Source organism: Oncorhynchus clarkii, chromosome 19 (assembly GCF_045791955.1).
Source record: "Oncorhynchus clarkii lewisi isolate Uvic-CL-2024 chromosome 19, UVic_Ocla_1.0, whole genome shotgun sequence".
NCBI classification, from domain to species: Eukaryota; Metazoa; Chordata; class Actinopteri; order Salmoniformes; family Salmonidae; genus Oncorhynchus; species Oncorhynchus clarkii.
This window is the reverse complement of record NC_092165.1, coordinates 7,250,303-7,272,118: the sequence shown is the minus strand read 5'-3', so window position 1 is coordinate 7,272,118 and position 21,816 is coordinate 7,250,303. Positions and strand designations below refer to the sequence as shown.

The 21,816-nt window shown below is 43.8% G+C and overlaps 2 protein-coding genes across 4 annotated transcripts; one reads left to right on the top strand and one right to left on the bottom strand.

The window, feature by feature from the left end:
* Nucleotides 1-346: 346 nt before the first annotated feature.
* Nucleotides 347-13,620, bottom strand: LOC139374672 (zinc finger protein with KRAB and SCAN domains 1-like). Of its 3 annotated transcripts, XM_071115728.1 has the most exons (5): nucleotides 12,979-13,620; nucleotides 4,820-4,923; nucleotides 4,724-4,756; nucleotides 3,003-3,099; nucleotides 347-2,761 (listed from the first exon to the last, which is right to left on the bottom strand). In XM_071115728.1, the coding sequence occupies exons 1-5, from the start codon at nucleotides 13,259-13,261 to the stop codon at nucleotides 1,551-1,553; spliced, it is 1,728 nt and encodes a 575-aa protein (XP_070971829.1). In that variant the 5' UTR covers nucleotides 13,262-13,620; the 3' UTR covers nucleotides 347-1,550. The 3 variants fall into 3 exon arrangements, with proteins under 3 accessions (XP_070971829.1, XP_070971830.1, XP_070971831.1); XM_071115729.1 differs by lacking the exon at nucleotides 4,724-4,756 and having other exon boundaries at nucleotides 4,787-4,923; nucleotides 12,979-13,609; XM_071115730.1 differs by lacking the exons at nucleotides 4,724-4,756; nucleotides 4,820-4,923; nucleotides 12,979-13,620 and adding an exon at nucleotides 3,506-3,707.
* A 209-nt stretch (nucleotides 13,621-13,829) lies between these two features.
* Nucleotides 13,830-17,978, top strand: LOC139374670 (uncharacterized). Its single transcript, XM_071115724.1, has 4 exons — nucleotides 13,830-14,621; nucleotides 14,868-15,001; nucleotides 15,361-15,457; nucleotides 15,706-17,978. The coding sequence occupies exons 1-4, from the start codon at nucleotides 14,345-14,347 to the stop codon at nucleotides 16,938-16,940; spliced, it is 1,743 nt and encodes a 580-aa protein (XP_070971825.1). The 5' UTR covers nucleotides 13,830-14,344; the 3' UTR covers nucleotides 16,941-17,978.
* The last annotated feature ends 3,838 nt before the right edge of the window (nucleotides 17,979-21,816 follow it).

Here is a 21,816-nt window from a genome sequence, read left to right as displayed (position 1 = left end):
ATGTCATTGATCTCTCGCTTTGCTGTGTGTGCATCTTGCTAGCTGTCACTCGAATGGCAGGGGGACTGAAGCTCATTGGCTAAACTCGAATTGCTATATGGCTTATGCATGTGCTGAATGTTGAATGTTAGGGAAAATGGCCCAGCACAGCTTCCAGAAAAACAGTCACTTTCAAACTAGGGATTTCGTGGCTAATTGAGGTTAGACAGTAATTCCGATCATAGATTTTGCATGTATGAACTACAGATTGACACATCCAGCCCAAAGCGAGAGGCTTAAAAAATACTTAGTAGTCGTCAAAGGTCAGTAGCACTGTCTTTAAGGAATGATATATTCACAGACTACATGGGGAGCAAAATATTTATTGTACATAAAAGACAATTACGGCAATTCAGGTTCAATTCATTCAGTTAAAGTATTATGTACAGGAAGAAAATGCATGGTTACAGTATGAGTAGTGACTGTGGTAGAAAGCAAGCTTGATGAACAGAATACATGAGGTATATGCTGCATTCATGACATGTCGGAACTATCAAACTCAAAAAATGTACAACTTGGAAATCGTTGTAGAAAGATGATACTTTCCAAGTGGGAAACTTGGGTATCAAAATCAACCAATTGGAAGCTCTATGCAAATAACTTAATTTTAAGTCTGATGTTCCCAGTTTCCGACTTGCAGTGGTGGAAAAAGTACTCCAAAGTCATACTTGAGGTAAAGTAAAGATACCTTAATATAAAATGACTCAAGTAAAACTGAAAGTCACCCAGTAAAATACTATTTGAGTAAAAGTCTAAGAGTATTTGGTTTTAAATATACTTAAGTATTAAAAGTAAATGGAATTGCTCAAATGTAATTAAGTATCAAAAGTGAAAGTATGAATAATTTAAAATTCCTTATATTTTGCAAACCAGACAGCACAATTCATTTTATTTTTATTTTTTTTACGTATAGCCAGGGGCACACTACAACACTCTGCCATGAATTTACAAACAAAGCATTTGTGTTTAGTGAGCCCGTCAGATCAGAGGCAGTAGGGATGACCAAGGATGTTCTCTTGATAAGTGCGTGAATTGGACCATTTTCCTGTCAAAATGTAACAAGTACTTTTGGGTGTCAGGGAAAATGTATAAGAGTAAAAAGTACATTATTTTTTTTAAGAATGTAGTGAAGTAAAAGGAGAAGTTGTAAAAAACATAAATAGTAAAGCACAGATACACCAAAAAACTACTTAAGTAGTACTTTAAAGTGTACTTTACACCACTGCAGACTTCATGAAAGCAGTATTATTCTAATGTTTGGTAGGTTGGCATGGTCATTATGACAGACAATTCACAGACAATGTATCATTTAAGGCATACATTCTTATTCAACACATGGTTAGATTTCCAACAGCTCATATTTTCAATGTCCTTATTAATAAACAATTGATCAAAAACATTTTTTTTCTCAATGTCAAATAAAATAATAACGAACCAACTAAGTTGAATGAAAAGTAAGTCGCTTTGGATAAAAGCATATGCTAAATAACAAAAATGTAACTTTTTTTAATTCAGTTCAGGAGATCCGGCCTGTGTTTGCGCTGGTGCAACTTCAGATGGTCCAGTCGTTTGAAGCGGAGTCCACACACAGCGCAGCAGTAAGGTCTCTCCCCGGTGTGGATGCGCAGGTGCACTTTCAAAATGTCTGCGCGTGTGAAGCTCTTGTCACACATAGTGCAGCGGTGGGGTTTCTCCTGCGTGTGAATGCGCTGATGCAGCTTGAGGTTCCAGAGCCGACTGAACTTGTTCCCACAGATGGAGCAGCAGTAGGGCTTGTCTGTGGTCTGGCTGCACTTGTGCCTCTTCAGGTCGGAGAAGGAGGTGAAGCCCTTGCCGCAGTGGCTGCAGAGGTGAAGTCCCTCTGCCTGGTGGACTCGCTGGTGGACCTTGAGGTTGCAGGCCTGGGTGAAGATCTTACCGCACTGGGTGCAGGAGTATGGAGGCCCAGACCCTGACTCTCTACCAGTTTTGTGTGTCTGCTTGTGGGCCTTGAGGGAACCAAAGTCTGGGAAGGTCATGGTACATTGATTGCAGGCATGACGCCTCCCCCCTCCTCCTGTTACCTGCTCTTGTGAACGATCTCTGAGGTTTAAAGAGAGTCCAAAGTCGTCAGCGGCACCATACAGGCTCTCTGTGTTGTTGTTGTGGGCTGAGCTTCCAGAGTGGATGGAGGTTAGCCCCCTGTGGCTGGCTCTGTTACTTGACTCTGGGACCCCGTGTTCTGGGTACAAGACACTGGAGTCCTGCAGGTACCCCTCCTCGTTTATCAACAGGCAGTTCCGGCCTCCCACCTCCGGGTGGGGGGATGGCGTTGGCGACCCCACCTGCTCCCTCCGGCTCTGATGGGGGCGAGGTATGTGGGAGCGATGGTGATGGTCTCCCCCCTCAGACCCCCCCAGGTTCACCTGGTAGTGACCCACAGCTCCGTAGCTCAGCGCCCCCAGACGAGACGGAGAACCAGGAAGCCTATCCAGCCCTTCCATGTCTAGAAGATGGTCGCTACCACCATCACCGCTGTAACCAGACTTCTCAAAGGCGCCCCCAAGGTCCTCCATGCTGTAACGAGGGCGGTAGAGAGGGTCGGTGGGGTCCTCTGGCTCTCCCTCGGGGCCCGGTGGTTCAGGCCCCTGGTCTAGAGCGGACCCCCAGTCATCCTGGCACCGCTGTAGATCCTGCTGAATAAAACTCTTACTGGGCCCCGAGACGTCTGAACCATCGGCCCCTGAAAACACAGGGGACATGAGGCATTAGAAGCATTAATATTTAAGACATTAGAATTACTAGAAACGGTAGTAGAGTAACTGTAATGTTAAATGTCTACTCACAGTTTCAAGTTGACTTTACATGTACAGTATAATAATTAATTAATTTGAAATGACACAGCATACTTACTATAAGTATCATTCTCATCATCATAAAGGTTGGCTATTGTCTGTTATGTTTGTTGTAAACTCCTGACTCACCATCCAGGCAGAACTCCCATCTCTCCTGTAGCTCAGTGTTGTGGAGAGCCTCCTCTTTCAGCAGACTGTCCAGCTTCTGACCTCCGACCTCTGTGGACTGGAAGAGCAAATTATTCTAACTAAATGATTGATAAACTGACAGTGATTGAATAGAGCTGCCATGATGGTTCTATATTCAGAATTCTCCTCTGGGACCCCCAGACATCTCACAACTTTGTCGTAGCCCTGAACTATCATACCTGATTCAAGTAGTGAAGGGCTTGATGATTCGTTGACAAGTTGAATCAGGTGTTTTAGTTCTGTAACAGTTCAAATATGAGGAGAGGTTTGAAAAAGGCTGCCCAATTCTTCCTCACAATTCTAATATGTTCTTTAAAATATATTTCTAACTGAGTATTTTGTAACACTGCACCCTCCACTCTTCCAAGGTGTTTAGTCCCCTAGATACAAGAGGTTCTCCTAGAGCTGGTGGCCTCCATGTGTTTAGTCAGTCCCCTACCTACCTCAGAGATTCTCCTAGGGCTGGTGGCCTCAGCCTCCATGTGTTTAGTCAGTCCCCTACCTACCTCAGAGATTCTCCTAGGGCTGGTGGCCTCAGCCTCCATGTGTTTAGTCAGTCCCCTACCTACCTCAGAGATTCTCCTAGGGCTGGTGGCCTCAGCCTCCATGTGTTTAGTCAGTCCCCTACCTACCTCAGAGATTCTCCTAGGGCTGGTGGCCTCAGCCTCCATGTGTTTAGTCAAATTTTAGTCACATACACATGGTTAGCAGATGTTAATGCTACCTACAATGCAGTAATCAAGAGATTCTACACTAGGGCTGGTGGCCTCAGCCTCCATGTGTTATAGTGGCCGTCCCCTACCTACCTCAGAGATTCTCCTAGGGATACAGCCCGCCAGGATGCTCTCGATTGTGCATCTGTAGAAGTTTGTGAGTGCTTTTGGTGACAAGCCGAATTTCTTCAGCCTGGTGGAATGCCGAGCTGTAGTCGATGAACAGCATTCTCACATAGGTATTCCTCTTGTCCAGATGGGTTAGGGCAGTGTGCAGTGTGGTTGAGATTGCATCGTCTGTGGACCTATTTGGGCGGTAAGCAAATTGGAGTGGGTCTAGGGTGTCAGGTAGGGTGGAGGTGATATGGTCCTTGACTAGTCTCTCAAAGCACTTCATGATGACGGATGTGAGTGCTACGGGGCGGTAGTCATTTAGCTCAGTTACCTTAGCTTTCTTGGGAACAGGAACAATGGTGGCCCTCTTGAAGCATGTGGGAACAGCAGACTGGTATAGGGATTGATTGAATATGTCCGTAAACACACCGGCCAGCTGGTCTGCGCATGCTCTGAGGGCGCGGCTGGGGATGCCATCTGGGCCTGCAGCCTTGCGAGGGTTAACACGTTTAAATGTCCTGGCACTGTATTGTCCTCAAAGCGGGCAAAAAAGCTATTTAGTCTGCCTGGGAGCAAGACATCCTGGTCCGTGACTGGGCTGGGTTTCTTCCTGTAGTCCGTGATTGACTGTAGACCCAGTTCGCGCTTTCAGTTTCACACGAATGCTGCCATCAATCCACGGTGTCTGGTTAGGGAATGTTTTAATCGTTGCTATGGGAACGACATCTTCAACGCACGTTCTAATGAACTCGCACACCGAATCAGCGTATTCGTCAATGTTGTTATCTGACGCAATACGAAACCCTCCATGTGTTTAGTCAGTCCCCTACCTACCTCAGAGATTCTCCTAGGGCTGGTGGCCTCAGCCTCCATGTGTTTAGTCCGTCCCCTACCTACCTCAGAGGTTCTCCTAGGGCTGGTGGCCTCAGCCTCCTCCAGATCATTGAAGGCTGTTTCCCTGGCCACACCCCCACAGCTGCTCCACTCCTCCCCTGGTACCTTCTCCTGCTTCAGGCCACGCCCCCTCTCCACACCTGGCCACAGGTAAACAAAGAGAACGATTCATTTGGAGTAAAAGGAAAGTAACATTGTGGATAATGGAGTCACCTCACATCAGATGAAGGAAAGGAAACATCTTATTAAGATGCCACCACCACCCATGACTGACTCCTTTCTTAAACCAATACTGTCTGGTCAGTGATCACCAAAGTATAAAAGGTACACATTACAGCAGCCCATCTTCAGAGTGATTCCTCCATATGGCCATTTCCATGTAAAAGTACCCATGAGCACCAACATGTAAAGTTCATAGGAGCATGTCAACTCAAAGTTAAAAGTCTCCATTTGGGGGAAATGAAAGCCTAGATACTTCTCAACCATTTTCTATTTAAAAAAACGAGGCCTGAGTATAAAGGCTTTGATTTCGAGTCAAAAAGACAGAAAAGGGGTCTTAAAAAACATCTAGCAGGAAAAAGTCTTACGGTATCAGAAATACATCAGAACACAATCATGTTGAAATAAAGACCCCTGTCAAGTAATAAACACATGTTTAGTTTTGGAGAAATGATTTGCCTTCTGTAAGTTTAAGAGACTTTGCCTTGTAATTCCTTAACCAAAAACCCACATATGTTTAATATATTTTCTAATTTCTCTCCCTCATGTGGGAGGATAATGAAAGTTCACAGAAGTTACAAGTAATGGTATACCTACCAATTAGTTTTTATTTTTACTGATATCAATTTGTTTCTGAATTATTAAGTGATTAAAACGTGTTATTCTGTTACCAAATCAGTATCAGAATTACTGATACTCCAATTGAATTGGCTACATTGGGAAATCATTGTCTGTCCTCCCTTCTACTGGCATACTGTTATGTTCAGCTCATAGGATCTCCTGCTACTGTCCTCTCTTCTACTGGCATACTGTTATGTTCAGCTCATAGGATCTCCTGCTACTGTCCTCCCTTCTACTGGCATACTGTTATGTTCAGCTCATAGGATCTCCTGCTACTGTCCTCCCTTCTACTGGCATACTGTTATGTTCAGCTCATAGGATCTCCTGCTACTGTCCTCCCTTCTACTGGCATACTGTTATGTTCAGCTCATAACTGTTTTCTTTCTTTCTGTCGTCTGGTGGTCAAAGCAAGTGTGTAAACAGTCTGGACAACTCCTCCCTCTCAATCGCTGCCTCTTCTCTCTCCAGTTTCTGTTACCTCTCCCGGCTCTTACTGACACCTACCCATGAGCCCCCTCTCTTTCCATTTACTGTAACCAACATCCTCACCCTCTGAACACCGACCGACACCGCACATCCATGGACATTGAAAAGCAGTTGAAATATGGTCAGTCCGCCCTGGCCTTGATTTTAACGTCCACAGGGGTCGTTTTGGGGGCTGGTCCCAAGTTGTTATATTTATCACCTGTGCTTTGTGCTATTTGCCTCATGACTCCTGCGTGCTTTGTTGACTATGAACTTGCTTGTTTACCCAACCGTGAGACAGTCTGTTTGTTCCCACACTCGGGACTCTGACTCTCTATTGGTTACACGGACTCTTGGCCTCCCATCCTATTCTAACTTACTGTACTAAATTTACTGTACTATTCTAACCACCTCTCACCAGCTTTGTATTCATGTTACCTGATGAAATTGCTGTACAATTTGATCTTGTTGCCATCTAATGCAAATTCAAATGTTATGAAATCAACACTGAAGAGCTCTCCCTGTCCTCTGCCGTGCCCTGATTGTATTACTGCTGGTTATATCTGGAAATGTGCATGTACAGTACACCCTCATCCATCTACTGTTGCTAGCCCCAATTCTGATATCTGCTTCATTGATTTCTGCTCTCGTAAAAGTCTGGGTTTTCTGCATGTTAACACTAGAAGCTTATTACCTAAAATTGATCAATTGAAAGTGTGGGTTCACAGCTCCAATCCAGATGTGTTGGTCATTACTGAGACGTGGTTAAGAAATAATGTTTTGAACACTGATGTTAACCTTTCTGGTAATAACCTTTTTCAGCAAGACAGTTCTTCCAAGGGTGGTGGAGTGGCAATCTTTACCAAGGAACACCTTCAGTGCTCATTTGTCTCCACCAAGTCTGTCCCCAAACAATTTGATTTGCTGGTTTTACGCATTAAAAACTTTCAAATAGCTCTTTGTTGACTGTTGCTCGGTGTTATCGACCACCATCAGCACCGGCCTGTACCCTAAATGCTCTAAGGTCTCTCCTTGCCCCTTACACTAAGTCTGTATTTGTCCTGCTAGGTGACCGAAACTAGGACATGCTTAAACCACCTGACCAAGTCCTAAAGCAATGGGACTCCCTAAATATTTATCAGATTATTACCAATCCCACAAGGTATGACTCGAAACACCCAGAAATGCTACTCTACTTGATGTTATCCTTACAAATAATCCTGATAGGTATCCGTCTGTTTTTTTTTCTGTAATGACCCTAGTGATCACTGTTTTACAGCCTGTGTTCGTAATGACTGCTCGGTGAAACGACCTGTCCTGACTTGTCATAGACGCTTGCTAAAAAACTTGAATGAGCAAGCCTTCCTTCATGATCTGGCCTCTGTAATTTGGTGTAGAATCAGCTTGATCCCCTCTGTTGAAGACACTTGGACCTTCTTTTTTTTATATTTTCCAGTGGTACCGTTAACAAATACGTGCCCATAAAGAATATGAGAATTAAAAACAGGTTCAGTCCCTGGTCCGACTGTGATCTGGCAGAGTTATTCCACCTCAAGAATTCCATTTGGCAAATCGCTCAGCACACGCATACTCAGGCTGACTGGCTCTCGTTCAGGCAAGTTAGAAATAAGTGCACTCGGGCTATCAGTAAGGCCAAAGTTAGTTACTTTAAGGAGCAGTTCACTCTCTGTGGGTCTAATCCCAATAAATTATGGCAAATTAAAGACCTGGGGAATAAACCCCCCTCCTCACAGCTGCCCATGTCCCTTAATGTTGATGATTTGGTTGTTACTGACAAGGAGCACATGGCTGAGCTCTTTAATCCCCACTTCATTAAGTCAGGATTCCTATTTGACTCTGCCATGCCTTCTTGCCCGTCCAAGATATTTTTATTGACTTGGCCAAAGCTTTTAATACGGTAGACCATTCCTTTGGGCTGGCTATTGAGTATTGGTGTCTCGGAAGGGTCTTTGTCCTGGTGCGCTAACTACCTCTCTCAAAAAGTGCAGTGTATAAAGTCAGAAAATCTGCGGTCTCATCCACTGCCTGTCACCAAGGGAGTACCCAAAGGCTCAATTCTATGCCCCACGCTCTTCTCAATTTACATCAACAACATATCTCAAGCAGTAGGAAGCTCTCTCATCCATTTATATGCAGATGATAGTCTTTAACTCAGTCGGCCCCTCCCTGGATTTTGTGTTACATGCTCTACAACAAAGCTTTCTTAGTGTCCAACAAGCTTTCTGTACCCATAACCTTGTTCTGAACACTTCCAAAAGAAAGGTCATGTGGTTTGGAGGAATGCCCCTCTTCCCACAGGTGTTACTACGACCTCTGAGGGTTTAGAGCTTGAGGTAGTCACCTCATACAAGTAATTGGGAGTATAGCTAGACAGTACACTGTCCTTCTCTCAGCACATATCAAACCTGCAAGCAAAGGTTAAATCTAGACTTGGATTCCTCTATCATAACCGCTCCTCTTTCATCACAGCTGCCAAACTTTTTATTTATTTTATTTGAGATTTAAAATCTCTTTTTCAAGAGCGTCCTGGCCAAGATAGGCAGCACCAAGTCATTACAAAAATTACAGACAGACAACATGAAAAACTACAAGTAATCTAGTAAAAACCTTTGAATTCACAAGAGTATTACAAAATCAGCCTCAAAATCCTTCATCGGTGATTTAAAAACACCAATCAGGACAAGTTCTTCCAGTTTAAAAGTATTTTGGAAGGCGTACCAAGACGATTGCGCAGAGTACATAAAAGCCCTTTTACCAAATTCAGTTCGGACATTTGGAACAGTTAGCATGATAAGGTCCAACGAACGAAGAGAGTACCCACCACATTTCTGAACAATAAAAATGGCCAAATAAAAAGGTAGTAAACCCAAAATGGCTTTGTAAATAAAAGTATACCAGTGACTGAGCCTATGAGTGACTAGAGAAGGCCAGCCAACCCTGGTATACAAAGTGCAGTGGTGCGTAAGGGTTTTGCAGTTTAAACTAACCCTGATTCAGATAACCACCCTACCCATGGTAGATTACGGAGACGTAATTTATAGATCGGCAGGTAAGGGTGCTCTTGAGTGGCTAGATGTTCTTTACAATTTGGCCATCAGATTTGCCACCAATACTCCTTACAGGACACATCACTGCACTCTATACTCCTCTGTAAACTGGTCATCTCTGTATACCCGTCGCAAGACCCACTGGTTGATGCTTATTTATAAAACCCTCTTAGGCCTCACTCCCCCCTGTCTGAGATACCTACTGCAGCCCTCATCCTCCACATACAACACCTGTTCTGCCAGTCACATTCTGTTAAAGGTCCCCAAAGCACACACATCTCTTTTCAGTTCACTGCAGCTAGCAACTGAAACGAGCTGCAACAAACACTCAAACTGGAGCGTTTTATCTCAAAATCTTCATTCAAAGACTCAATCATGGACACTCTTACTGACAGTTGTGGCTGCTTCACGTGATGTATTATTGTCTCTACCTTCTTGCCCTTTGTGCTGTTGTCTGTGCCCAATAATGTGTGTACCATGTTTTGTGCTGCTACCATGTTGTGCTGCTGCCATGTTGTTGTCATGTTGTGTTGTGACTATGCTGTGTTGTCATGTGTTGCTGCCATGCTATGTTGTTGTCTTAGGTCTCTCTTTATGTAGTGTTATGGTTTCTCTCTTGTCGTGTGTTTTGACCTATATATTTTTTTTATTTTTTATCCCAGCCACTGTCCCCACAGAAGACCTTTTGCCTTCTGGTAGGCCATCATTGTAAATACGATTTTTTTTCTTAACCGTCTTACCTAGTTAAATAAAAAACATGATACTTTACTGTACTGAGCTCTCTCTGTACTGTACTCTACTGTGGTGTAATGATGTCAAAACCTGTGAAACATAGACGTCTATGATTGGTTCAGATTTGGGCCATTCCGGACCAATCAAATTTGGTTTTGTTTGGGGGCGGAGCTCATTAGAATAATACACTACCGTTCAAAAGTTAGAGGTCACTTAGAAAAGTCCTTGTTTTTTAAAGAAAATATAATTTTTTGTCCATTAAAATAATATCAAATTGATCAGAAATACAGTATGATCATTGGTAATGTTGTAAATGACTACTGTAGCTGGAAACGGCAGATTTTTTATGGAATACATAGGCGTACAGAGGCCAATTATCAGCAACCATCACTCCTGTGTTCCAATGGCACGTTGTGTTACCTAATCCAAGTTTATCATTTTAAAAGACTAATTGATCATTAGAAAACCATTTTGCAATTATGTTAGCAGAGCTGAAAACTGTTGTTCTAATTAAAGAAGCAATAAAACTGGCCTTCTTTGTACTAGTTGAGTAGCTAACACAACGTGCCATTGGAACACACGAGTGATGGTTGCTGATAATGGGCCTCTGTACATCTATGTAGATATTCCATTAAAATCTGCCGTTTCCAGCTACAATAGTCATTTACAACATTAACGATGTCTACACTGTATTTTTGATCAACTTGATGTTATTTTAATGGACTAAAACTTGCTTTTCTTTCAAAAACAAGGACATTTCTAAGTGACCACAAACTTTTGAACGGTAGTGTATATGCAATGGATGATATTGCATATTTCTACCTTTGCGTACCTATTCAGGATACATCACCATGAAGAGAATGACAATCATATCCATAATTATGCATTTCTGTGTAGTACACATCAGCGACCGATGATTTTATTACCGTAAATCTGTTATCGGGTGTAAATACACTTAACTTACTGTAGTTCAATAACCAATATATTACTGTATACAGTGCCTTCAGAAAGCATTCACACCCGTTGACTTTTTCCACGTTTTGTGGTGTTCCAGCCTACAATTAAAATGGACTAAATATAGATTTAGTTTTTGTCAATAACCCATCATGTCAAAATGAAATTGTTTTTCTAGAAGTTTACAAATTATTACAAAATGAAAAGCTGAAATGTCTTGAGTCAATAAGTATTCAACCCCTTTGTTATGGCAAGCCTAAATAAGTTCTGGAGTAAACATGTGCTTAACAAGTCACATAATAAGTTGCATGGACTCGCTCTGTGTGCAATAATAGTGTTAACAATCTTTTTTTAATGACTACCTCCTCTCTGTACCCAACACTTAAAATAATCTGTAAGGTCCCTCGGTCGAGCAGTGAATTTCAAACACAGATTCAACCACAAAGACCAGGGAGGTTTTCCAATGCCTCACAAAGAAAAGCACCTATTGATAGATGGGAAAATAAAGAAAGCAGACATTGAATATCCCTTTCAGCATGGTGAAGTAATTAATTAAACTTTGGATGGTGTAACAATACACCTGCAGTGGAATTTGACTGTCTCTTTCTGCTTACAGTCTCTCACACTTATCATACATGTTTTACCTGCTGCATAGACAGACAGGGTATTTGAGGTTTGCTCTTATAAGAATATTTTGAAGATAAATACACAACGCAGGGGAGAGGACGAGAGGACTAGACTTAATTGTCAATGGGGAATTGTCAACGGAAATAGTTGGTTGTCAGTTCAACAGCTGTTTAGAATGTGTTGAATGTCAGACCTGAACTCAGAGCTACGTGTGCCATGTTTTCATTGGTCTGTACATTGAGTCTGGAGCAGGATACTTGTTATTTGGCCATTGGCCCAGTTGTACTGCAAGGACTTCTGATTGGTCAACCCCAGGCTAGGGTGGGGGGGTTATAAGTGGCATCATGTTTCTTTGTTCTGTGGAGAAAAGCTAAGGACAGGGGAGACTGAACATCTATCACCCAGCATAACATCTATGATTTGTCCTTCTCAAATAAATCTACTTTTCTCCCCCAGATTTGCTTTGGAGTTAGTGTTATTGAAGAATAACATCAACTGCTAACACTCTCACAAGGTCAGCTCAGCGGGAGTGGAATTATTGGCTGAATACCCAGACTGTGGTTGCCAGGTGTTTTCTTCCTGAGCAGGCGGTCTCTGGGAGAAAACCCTTTGCTGAGAAACAATGTATTTGGCTATCTTTGTGTAACAAGAAGTGATAGTATAAACATACTGAGGGGGAAATACCTCATCAGAAAGTGCTGTTTGTCTGTAATCTCTCCGCTGGCCTGAATAAACACATTTATTTAAGCTTGACGTTGGGGTCCTTAGTGGTAATTTCCACAACACACCCAAAGATACAGGCGTTCTTCCTCACTCAGTTGCCTGAGAGGAAGGAAACCACTCAGGGAATTCACCATGAGGCCGATAGTGAATTTAAAACAGTTACAGAGTTTAATGGCTGTGATAGGAGAAAACTGAGGATGGACCAAGAACATTGGAGTTACTCCACAATACGAACCTCATTGACAAGAGTGAAAAGGAAGCAAGCCTGTACAGAATAAAAATATTCCACAACATGCATCCTGTTTGCAACAAGGAACTAAAGTAACACTTGAAAAAATTTGGCAAAGCAATTCACTTTTTGTCCTGAATATAAAATGTTGTATTGGATTTGCCCAAAACATATTACTGAGTACCACTCTCCATATTTTCAAGGGTAGTGGCATCATGCTATGGGTATACTTGTAATTGTTCAGGACTGGGGAGTTTTTCAGGATAAAAACTAAACGGAGCTAAGCACATGCATAATCCTTGAGGAAAACGTGGTTCAGTCTGCTTTCCACCAGACACTGGAAGATTAATTCTCTTTTTATCAGGACAATAACCTAATAACCTGTATTTGCAACCATTTAAAAAAAACATGTTTTCACTTTGTCATGATGGAGTATTGTGTGTAGATGGGTGAGAAAAATATGAACTTAACACAGCAAAATGTGGAAAACTTATCAAGGGGTAAGAATATTTTCTGAAAGCACTGTATACTGTCTTCAGATTTCTCTCTCTCGTCACCTGTCTGTGAGGTTCCAGAGCTTCTCTCCTCGCCTTCCTCGTCAGCTCTCCCACAGTCCGCACACTTCCCCGTACGGCCGAGCTCTCTGTCCCCATCCCTACGCCTGTTCTCCGACAACTGCAGCCGCTTCTTCAGTGACTCGACCTGCTGCCGGCTCCGGGACACCTCCTTGAGGAAGCTATCCTCCACCAGCCTGGTGATCTCGTACATAGCAGCCTTGAATACCGTCTCCATGACTCCGGAGAGCTGAGACTGGAAGGTTACGATGGCTTCAGACATCATAGCAAACTGTCTATGTGTAGCTAGCTACAGTTAAGAGTTGGTAACGTTTAGCTACTTTTGTTCAGGTGAGTCAGTGTTACGATCCAGTCTAGCAAAAGGCTAGGAAGCTATCTAGCTTAGGTTAGCAAGCTAGCTACTGTTGGAAGTTGTCTCTCTCCATGACGGTCCTGATAACATTTTTTATCATTTCGAGATTTAAGTTGTAGCATTTACTGTATATGAAGCTATTCGAATAAATATAAATACCAGAGGTATTTAGAGAAAACAAGGTTATGGTAGTTAGCTAACTAGCTACAGAGTCAACACAAAAAACATCCACAAAACAACACGACTTCCGGAAACAAACCTACGAATCGGGTAGTGGGACAATCTACATTGGAACGCTCCTTACTGGAGAGAGTAGACGACATTTATTTGAAGAAAAACTTTGTTTGTTCTTACGTTTACTGTAAATAATGTTCAAAATATAATATTGCTATTATTATAAAATCTGGATACTGATTAGTAGGCTATTTATCGTTTAAATTATTTACAGGAAATCTACAGGAAATCAACACGGAAGCGATTCATCCCGCCCACCGTATATTATCTGGAAAAAACGTTCAACCCCCATGCTCAGCAAGTGATTTCAACCTTTTGGTAATAACGATTTGAATCAATAATACCTAATGGTGCAAAATATCCCTTTATTGACTAACAACACGGCTGGTAGTAGCATGTTAGCTAGCTAGCTATTTTTCTTTAGCAAGCTGGATACGACCCCAGACAACTGTTACGTTGTGAACCTTGCAATTTGATCGTCTTATTGAACCTTTGTTGCACTCTTTTACGCTGAACTGTCTTCGCCACTTGGTTGCTAGCTAGCTGGAGGAGCTGTCACTCTTGTTGGACAGAGAAACAGATACGCGATGTGTCAGTGATAGACATGGCATATTTCTACCCACTTATTCTGAATAACAGGGCTTTCTGATGAGATTCACTTTAGGATCACACACACAGTCCTGACTTGCTCCCACAAGCACAGATGTTTGGTGCAGATCCCACTGTGAATTGATCTGTGAAAAGGACACACACACAAGCAGTATGTCGGAGAACCTCGTCCTCACCTTCCAGACCCAGCTCTCTGGAGTCATGGAGACGGTCCTAAAGTCAGCCATATATGAGATCACCAGGCTGGTGGAGGACGGCTTCCTGGAGGAGGTGTCCCGAAGCCGTGAGCAGGTCGAGTCGCTGAAGAAGAAGCTACAGCGGTCGGAGAACAGAGGAAGGGAGAGGGACAGAGAGGGAGGCCAGAGGGGGAAGTGTGCAGACTGTGGGAGAGCTGATGAGGAAAGTGGAGGCTCTGGAAACTCACAGACAGGTGAGGAGAGCCACATCTAAAGACAATATGGAGGAATCACTCTAAAGTGTGACTGATGTAATCTGTACTTTTCATACTTTGGTGATCAGGCAGTATTGGTTTAAGAAAGGAGTTAGTGGTATCTCAATAAGAGGCCTCCTTTCCTTCATCTGCACTGATGCAAAAAAGACTCCACAGCATCCACAATGTTGCTCTCGTCTTTCCTTTTACGTAAATAAAATGTTGTCTTTGTTTACCTGTGGCAAGGTGCGGAGAGGGGGTGTGGTCTGAAGCAGGAGAAGGTACCAGGGGAGGAGTGGAGCAGCTGTGGGGGCGTGGCCAGGGAAACAGCCTTCCATGATCTGGAGGCTGAGGCCACCAGCCTTAGGAGAACCTCTGAGGTATCTAGGTGACTAAACACCTGTGAAGGGTGGAGGGTGCAGTGTTACAGGACATTCAGGTAGAAATATATTTCAGAAAACATATTAGAACAGATAGTCTGTCAGAAATAATTGGGCAACCTTTGTCAAACCTCTCCTCATATTTGAACTGTTCCAAAACTAGCTCACTTGATTCAACTTGTCAACGAATCATCAAGCCTTTCACTACTCTAATCAGGCATGCTAGTTCAGGGCTATGACAAAGTTGTGAGATGTCTGGGGGTCCCTGAGGAGAGTTCTGAATATAGAACCATCATGTCAGCTCTATTCAGTCACTGTCAGTTTATCCATCATTTAGTCAGAATCATTTGCTCTTCCAGTCCACAGAGGTCGGAGGTCAGAAGCTGGACAGTCTGCTGAAAGAGGAGCCTCTCCACAACACTGAGCTACAGGAGAGATGGGGTGTCTGCCTGGACGGTGAGTTGTTTACAACAAACATAACATAGACAAACATAACATTGCCTACCTTTAGGTTTAAGAGAATGATGAGAAGAGTAACTTCTAATATGCTGTGTCATTCCAAATGTATTCATTATTACACATGTAAAGTCAACTTGAAGCTGTAAGTACACATTTGACATTACAGTTACTCTACTACTGTTTCTACTAGTTCTAATGTCTTAAATATGAATGCTTCTAATGCCTCATGTCCCCTGTGTTTTCAGGTGCCGATGGTTCAGACGTCTCAGGGCCCAGTAAGAGTTTCAGTGAGCAGGAGCTGCAGCGGTGCCAGGCTGACTGGGGATCCGGTCTAGACCAGGGGCCTGAACCAGCAGGCCCAGAGGGAAACCCAGCGGACCACAGCCAACCTCTCTTCCAACCCCATTACAGCATGGAGGATCTGGGGGGTGGCTTTGCGAAATCTGGTTACGGAGGTGCTGGTGGTGGAGGAGGCCATCGTCTAGACGTGGAAGGGCTGGATAGGCTTCCTGGTTCTCCGTCTCATCTGGGGGCGCTGAGCTACGGAGCTGTGGGTCACTACCAGGTGGACCTGAGGGGGTCTGAGGGGGGAGACCATCACCATCGCTCCCACATGCCTGGCCCCCATCGGAGCAGGAGGGAGCAGGTGGCGTCGCCAACGCCACCCCCCCACCCAGAGGTGGGTGTCCGGAACTGCCTGTTGATCAATGAGGAGGGTTACCTGCAGGACTCCAGTGTCTTGTACCCTGAACACAGTGTCCCAGAGTCAGGTAGCAGAGCCGGCCACAGGGGGCTAACCTCCATCCACACTGGAAGCTCAGCCCACAACAACAACACAGAGAGCCTGTATGGTGCCCCTGACAACTTTGGACACTCTCTAAACCTCAGAGATCGTTCACAAGAGCAGGTAACAGAAGGAGGAGTAATGGGAGGAGGGGGGAAGCGTCACACCTGCAATCAATGCACCATGACATTCTCAGACTCTGGCTCCCTTGAGGCCCACAAGCAGACACACAAAACTGGTAGAGTCTCAGGGTCAGGATCTGGGCCTCCATACTCCTGCACCAAGTGTGGTAAGACCTTCACCCAGGCCTGCAACCTCAAGGTCCACCAGCGGGTCCACCAGGCAGAGGGACTCCACCTCTGCAGCCACTGCTCCAAGGGCTTCACCTCCTTCTCCGACCTGAAGAGGCACAAGTGCAGCCAGACGACAGACAAGCCCTACTGCTGCTCAATCTGTGGGAACAAATTCAGTCGGCTCTGGAACCTCAAGCTGCACCGGCGCGTTCACACGCAGGAGAAACCCCACCGCTGCACTATGTGTGACAAGAGCTTCGCTCGGGCAGACAATTTGAAGGTGCACCAGCGCACCCACACTGGGGAGAGACCGTACTGCTGCGCTGTGTGTGGACTCAGCTTCAAACAACTAAACCATCTGAAGTGGCACCAGCGCAAACACAGGCTGGATCTCCTGGCCTGAGCAGTGGTCTAGAATTTTTTTTTTTTTGAAATTGTTTTTAAATAAGGACATAAAAAATATGAACTGTTGGAAATCTAACCATGTGTTGAATATGAATTAAAGTCTTACATTATGGACTGTCTATAAATTGTCTGTTATAATGATCATGCGTAACCTATGAAACATTTGAATGATGGGACATTCATATGCTCGTGGGAAGTCGTAAGTCTGACATGATTGTGTTCAAGTGCATTTGAAGTCAGACCAATTCTTTAACCATTAAGATTTTTGCTAGCTTGTTTGATAGCTAACGTTGCTCATAAAAGTTATCTAGTTTTGCTTAACATTGACAGTACAGTAAAACTAGCTACATTATCCAAATTGATAAGTTTGTAATTGTCAAAATTGGATTTGTTGTCATGTTTTGGTTGAAAAGGTATAAGAGGTTTCCCACTTGTAATTACGACTTAGAGGGTTGCTCAAGTGAAACTTCCCAGTCCAGCCCAGGTTTTTACATACAAATAAAACACATTTTAAAGCAACTAGTTTCATCCCGCAGAACATAAAAACCAAGGCGTGAGACATGAACACAGTACACCTATATTTAAACTTGTTTTTAGGCTTCTAACTTTCCTTATAAGTAGAGTTAAAAACAAATTAGGACAAATAACCAGAATATGTTTCAAAAACAATTATTCAAGTCTCAATTCAAATTCCCTGTGCTCAATAATGCCAAGGTAACCTGTCTAAATGACTATCATCCTGTAATACTCACATCTGTAGCCTAAAATGCTTTGAAAGCCTGGTCATGGATCACATCAACGCCATCATCCCAGACGACCTGTACCCACTCCAATTTGCATACAGTCCCAACAGATCCACAGATGACACAATCTCTAGTGCTCTCCACTGCATTTTCCACTTGGACAAAAGGAACAGCAACAGTACATTTCATTGGCTAATGGCATTGTTAGGAAGGGCCCGTAAGTAAGCATTTCACTGTTAGTCTACACCTGTTGTTTACGAAGCATGTGACAAATAAAATGTATGAATTCAAAATTGTTCTTTTCTTTTGAGCACTTTGCTACGTCATTCTCATAATTATTCCAAACAACAAAATCACCCCAAATGTTTACACAACAAAAGCTTTACATTTGAGTAATTTATCAGATGCTCTTATCCAAAGTGACTTACAGTGGCTTGCGAAAGTATTCACCCCTATTGGCATTTTTCCTATATTGTTGCCTTACAACCTGGAATTAAAATTGATTTTTTTGGGGGGGGTTGTATCATTTGATTTACACAACATGCCTACCACTTTGAAGATGCAAAATATGTTTTCTTGTGAAACAAACAAAAAAAATACAAAAAAAACTGAAAACTTGAGCGTGCATAAGTATTCACCCCCCAAAGTCAATACTTTGTAGAGCCACCTTTTGCAGCAATTACAGCTGCAAGTCTCTTGGGGTATGTCTCCATAAGCTTGGCACATCTAGCCAGTGGATGGGTTCCGCTGGTGTACAGCAATCTTTGTCATACCACAGATTCTCAATTGGATTGAGGTCTGGTCTTTGACCAGGCTATTCCAAGACATTTACATGTTTCCCCTTAAACCACTTGAGTGTTGCTTTAGCAGTATGCTTAGGGTCATTGTCCTGCTGGAAGGTGAACCTCCATCCCAGTCTAAAATCTCTTGAAGACTGAAACAGGTTTCCCCTCAAAAAATCCCATGTATTTAGCGCTTTAAGCAATGACTTTTTTATGGCCACTCTTCCGTAAAGACCAGCTCTCTGGAGTGTATGGCTTAAAGTGGTCCAATGGACAGATACTCCAATCTCTGCTGTAGAGCTTTGCATCTCCTTCAGGGTTATCTTTGGTCTCTTTGTTGCTCTCTGATTAATTTTCTACTAGCCTAATCTGTGAGTTTTGGTGGGCGACTCTCTCTTGGTAGGTTTGTTGCGGTGCCATATTCTTTAAATTTTTTAACAATGGATTTAATGGTGCTCCGTGGATTTTTCAAAGTTTCTGATATTTTTTAATAACCCAACCCTGATCTGTACTTCTCCACAACTTTGTCCCTGACCTGTTTGGAGAGCTCCTTGGTCTTCATGGTGTCGCTTGCTTGGTGGTTCCCCTTGATTAACGGTGTTGCAGACTCTGGGGCCATTCAGAACAGGTGTATATATACTGAGATCATGTGACACTTAGATTGCACGCAGATGGACTTTAACTAATTCTGTGACTTCTGAAGGTAATTGGTTGGACCAGATCTTATTTAGGAGCGTCATAGCATCGGGGGTGAATACATATACACGCACACAACTTTCCCCTTCTATTTTTTGTCATTTCACTTCACCAGTTTGGTCTATTTGGTGTATGTCCATTACATGAAATCCCAATAAAAATACATTTAAAATTACAGGTTGTAATGCAAAATAATAGGAAAATTGCCAAGGGGCATGAATACTTTTGCAAGGCACTGTATAGGAGCAATAAGGGTTAAGTGTCTTGCCCAAGGTCACATCGACAGACTTTTCACCTAGCTCCGGGATTCAAACCAGCAACCTTTCGGTTACTGGGTCAACACACTTAACTGCTATCTACCTATAGGCTACCTGACGCTTTGATACTTGTAATCAATCAATACATAAAAACTATCATGACTCAAGGCGAAACCCCGATGCAGACACAGGAGGCAGATGGTTGGAGTCTTCCAATGTTTAATAATCCAAAAGCAGTAGGCAAGAGAATGGTCGTGGACAGGCAAAAAGGTCAGAACCAGATCAGAGTCCAGGAGGTACAGGGTGGCAGACAGGCTCGTGGTCAAGGCAGGCAGAAAGGTCAGGCAGGTGGGTACAGAGTCCAAAAACATGCAAGGGTCAAAACCGGGAGGACTAGAAAAAGGAGAAATAGTAGCAAAAATCAGGAGAACGGGAAAAATGCTGGATGACTTGGAAAAACATACAAGACGAACTATCACAGAGAGGAAACACAGGGATAAATACAGTGGGGAAAATAAGTGGGGAAAATACGCCAAAAGCGGTAGACGGTGGCCCTGTTGAAAGTAGTGGCCCTACTGGTTGCCGTGGATGCAGTTTCAGGCCTTGAAATTGGGGAAGTCCTTGCCGCAGGCAGAGATGGAGAGAGGAGAGGCTCTCTAAAGCGACAGTGCTGCTCAGGACACGACCGCCGTCTGCGCACTGGTTCTTAGCGAGATGTTTCTGCTGAAACTGGGGAGACTTGGAGCTGGAACGGCAACTACATCAGTTGTGATTGGCGGTACTGCCATGCCTGCTGGAATGTCAGCGGGCACTGGGAGGACATGAAGCCGGAGCGAGGGCTGGCGGTGATAATGAAGGGGGTAGGGCGAGGGCTGGAGGGAGACCATTTAAAATGCAAAGCCGCCAAGGCCACCGAACGAGGTCTCAAATCAAATCAAATAATATTTTTCACATACACGTGGTTAGCAGATGTTAATGTGAGTGTCGCAAAATGCTTGTGCTTCTAGTTCCGACCATGCAGTAATATCTAACAAGTAATCTAACCTAACAATTTCACAACAACTACCTTATACACACACAAGGGTAAAGGAATTAATAAGTACGTACATAAAAAATAATATGTACATAAAAAATATATGAATGAGCGATGGCCGAAAGGCATAGGCAAGATGCAGTAGATGGTATAGAGTACAGTATATACATATGAGATGAGTAATGTAGAGTATGCAAACATTATATACAGTGGCATTGTTTAAAGTGGCTAGTGATACATTTATTACATACATTTTTCATTATTAAAGTGGCTAGAGATGAGTCTGTATGTTGGCTGCAGCCACTCAATGTTAGTGATGGCTGTTAAACATTCTGATGGCCTTGATATAGAAGCTGTTTTTCAGTCTCTAGGTCCCAGCTTTGATGCATCTGTACTGACCTCGCCTTCTGGATGATAGCAGGGTGAACAGGCAGTGGCTCGGGTGGTTGTTGTCCTTGATCTTTTTGGCCTTCCTGTGACATCGGGTGGAGTAGGTGTCCTGGAGGGCAGGTAGTTTGCCCTCGGTGATGCGTTGTGCAGACCTCACTACCTTCTGGAGAGCCTTACAGTTGTGGGCCGTACCAGGCGGTGATGCAGCCCGACAGGATGCTCTCGATTGTGCATCTGTAAAAGTTTGTTTGGTGTTTGGATGTGTACGCCGAGGAACTTAAAACTTTCCACCTTCTCCACTACTGTCCCGTCGATGTGGATGAGGGGATGCTCCCTCTGCTGTTTCCTGAAGTCCACGATCATCTCCTTTGTTTTGTTGACATTGAGTGTGAGGTTATTTTCCTGACACCACACCCCAAGGGCCCTCACCTCCTCCCTGTAGGCCGGCTCGTCGTTGTTGGTAATCAAGCCTACCACTGTAGTGTCGTCTGCAAACTACAGTCATGGGTGAACAGGGAGTACAGGAGAGGGCTGAGAACGCACCCTTGCGGGGCCCCAGTGTTGAGGATCAGTGGGGTGTGGATGTTGTTACCTACCCTCACCACCTGGGGGCGGCCTGTCAGGAAGTCCAGGACCCAGTTGCACAGGGCGGGGTCGAGACCCAGGGTCTCGAGCTTGATGACGAGTTTGGAGGGTACTATGGTGTTAAATGCTGAGCTGTAGTCGATGAACAGCATTCTTACATAGGTATTCCTCTTGTCCAGATGGGTTAGGGCAGTGTGCAGTGTGATTGCGATTGCGCCGTCTGTGGACCTATTGGGGCGGTAAACAAATAGGAGTGGGTCTAGGGTGTCAGGTAGGGTGGAGGTGATATGGTATTTGACTAGTCTCAAAGCACTTCATGATGACGGATGTGAGTGCTACATGGTCTCCCTGGACAAGGGGTGGTGGAAGTGACCTTGAACAGGTGAGG

What these genes read in the sequence shown, in the direction of transcription:
- LOC139374672 (XM_071115728.1), bottom strand. Translation starts at nt 13,261, where the DNA reads ATGATGTCTGAAGCCATCGTAACCTTCCAGTCTCAGCTCTCCGGAGTC. An exon ending in CTCTGGAACCTCACAGACAG is followed by an intron (nt 4,924 to 12,978) that starts GTGACGAGAGAG and finishes ACCTGTGGCCAG; the next exon opens with GTGTGGAGAGGGGGCGTGGC. An exon ending in GCCCTAGGAGAATCTCTGAG is followed by an intron (nt 3,100 to 4,723) that starts GTAGGTAGGGGA and finishes TTGCTCTTCCAG; the next exon opens with TCCACAGAGGTCGGAGGTCA.
- LOC139374670 (XM_071115724.1), top strand. Translation starts at nt 14,345, where the DNA reads ATGTCGGAGAACCTCGTCCTCACCTTCCAGACCCAGCTCTCTGGAGTC. An exon ending in CTCTGGAAACTCACAGACAG is followed by an intron (nt 14,622 to 14,867) that starts GTGAGGAGAGCC and finishes ACCTGTGGCAAG; the next exon opens with GTGCGGAGAGGGGGTGTGGT. An exon ending in ATGGGGTGTCTGCCTGGACG is followed by an intron (nt 15,458 to 15,705) that starts GTGAGTTGTTTA and finishes CTGTGTTTTCAG; the next exon opens with GTGCCGATGGTTCAGACGTC.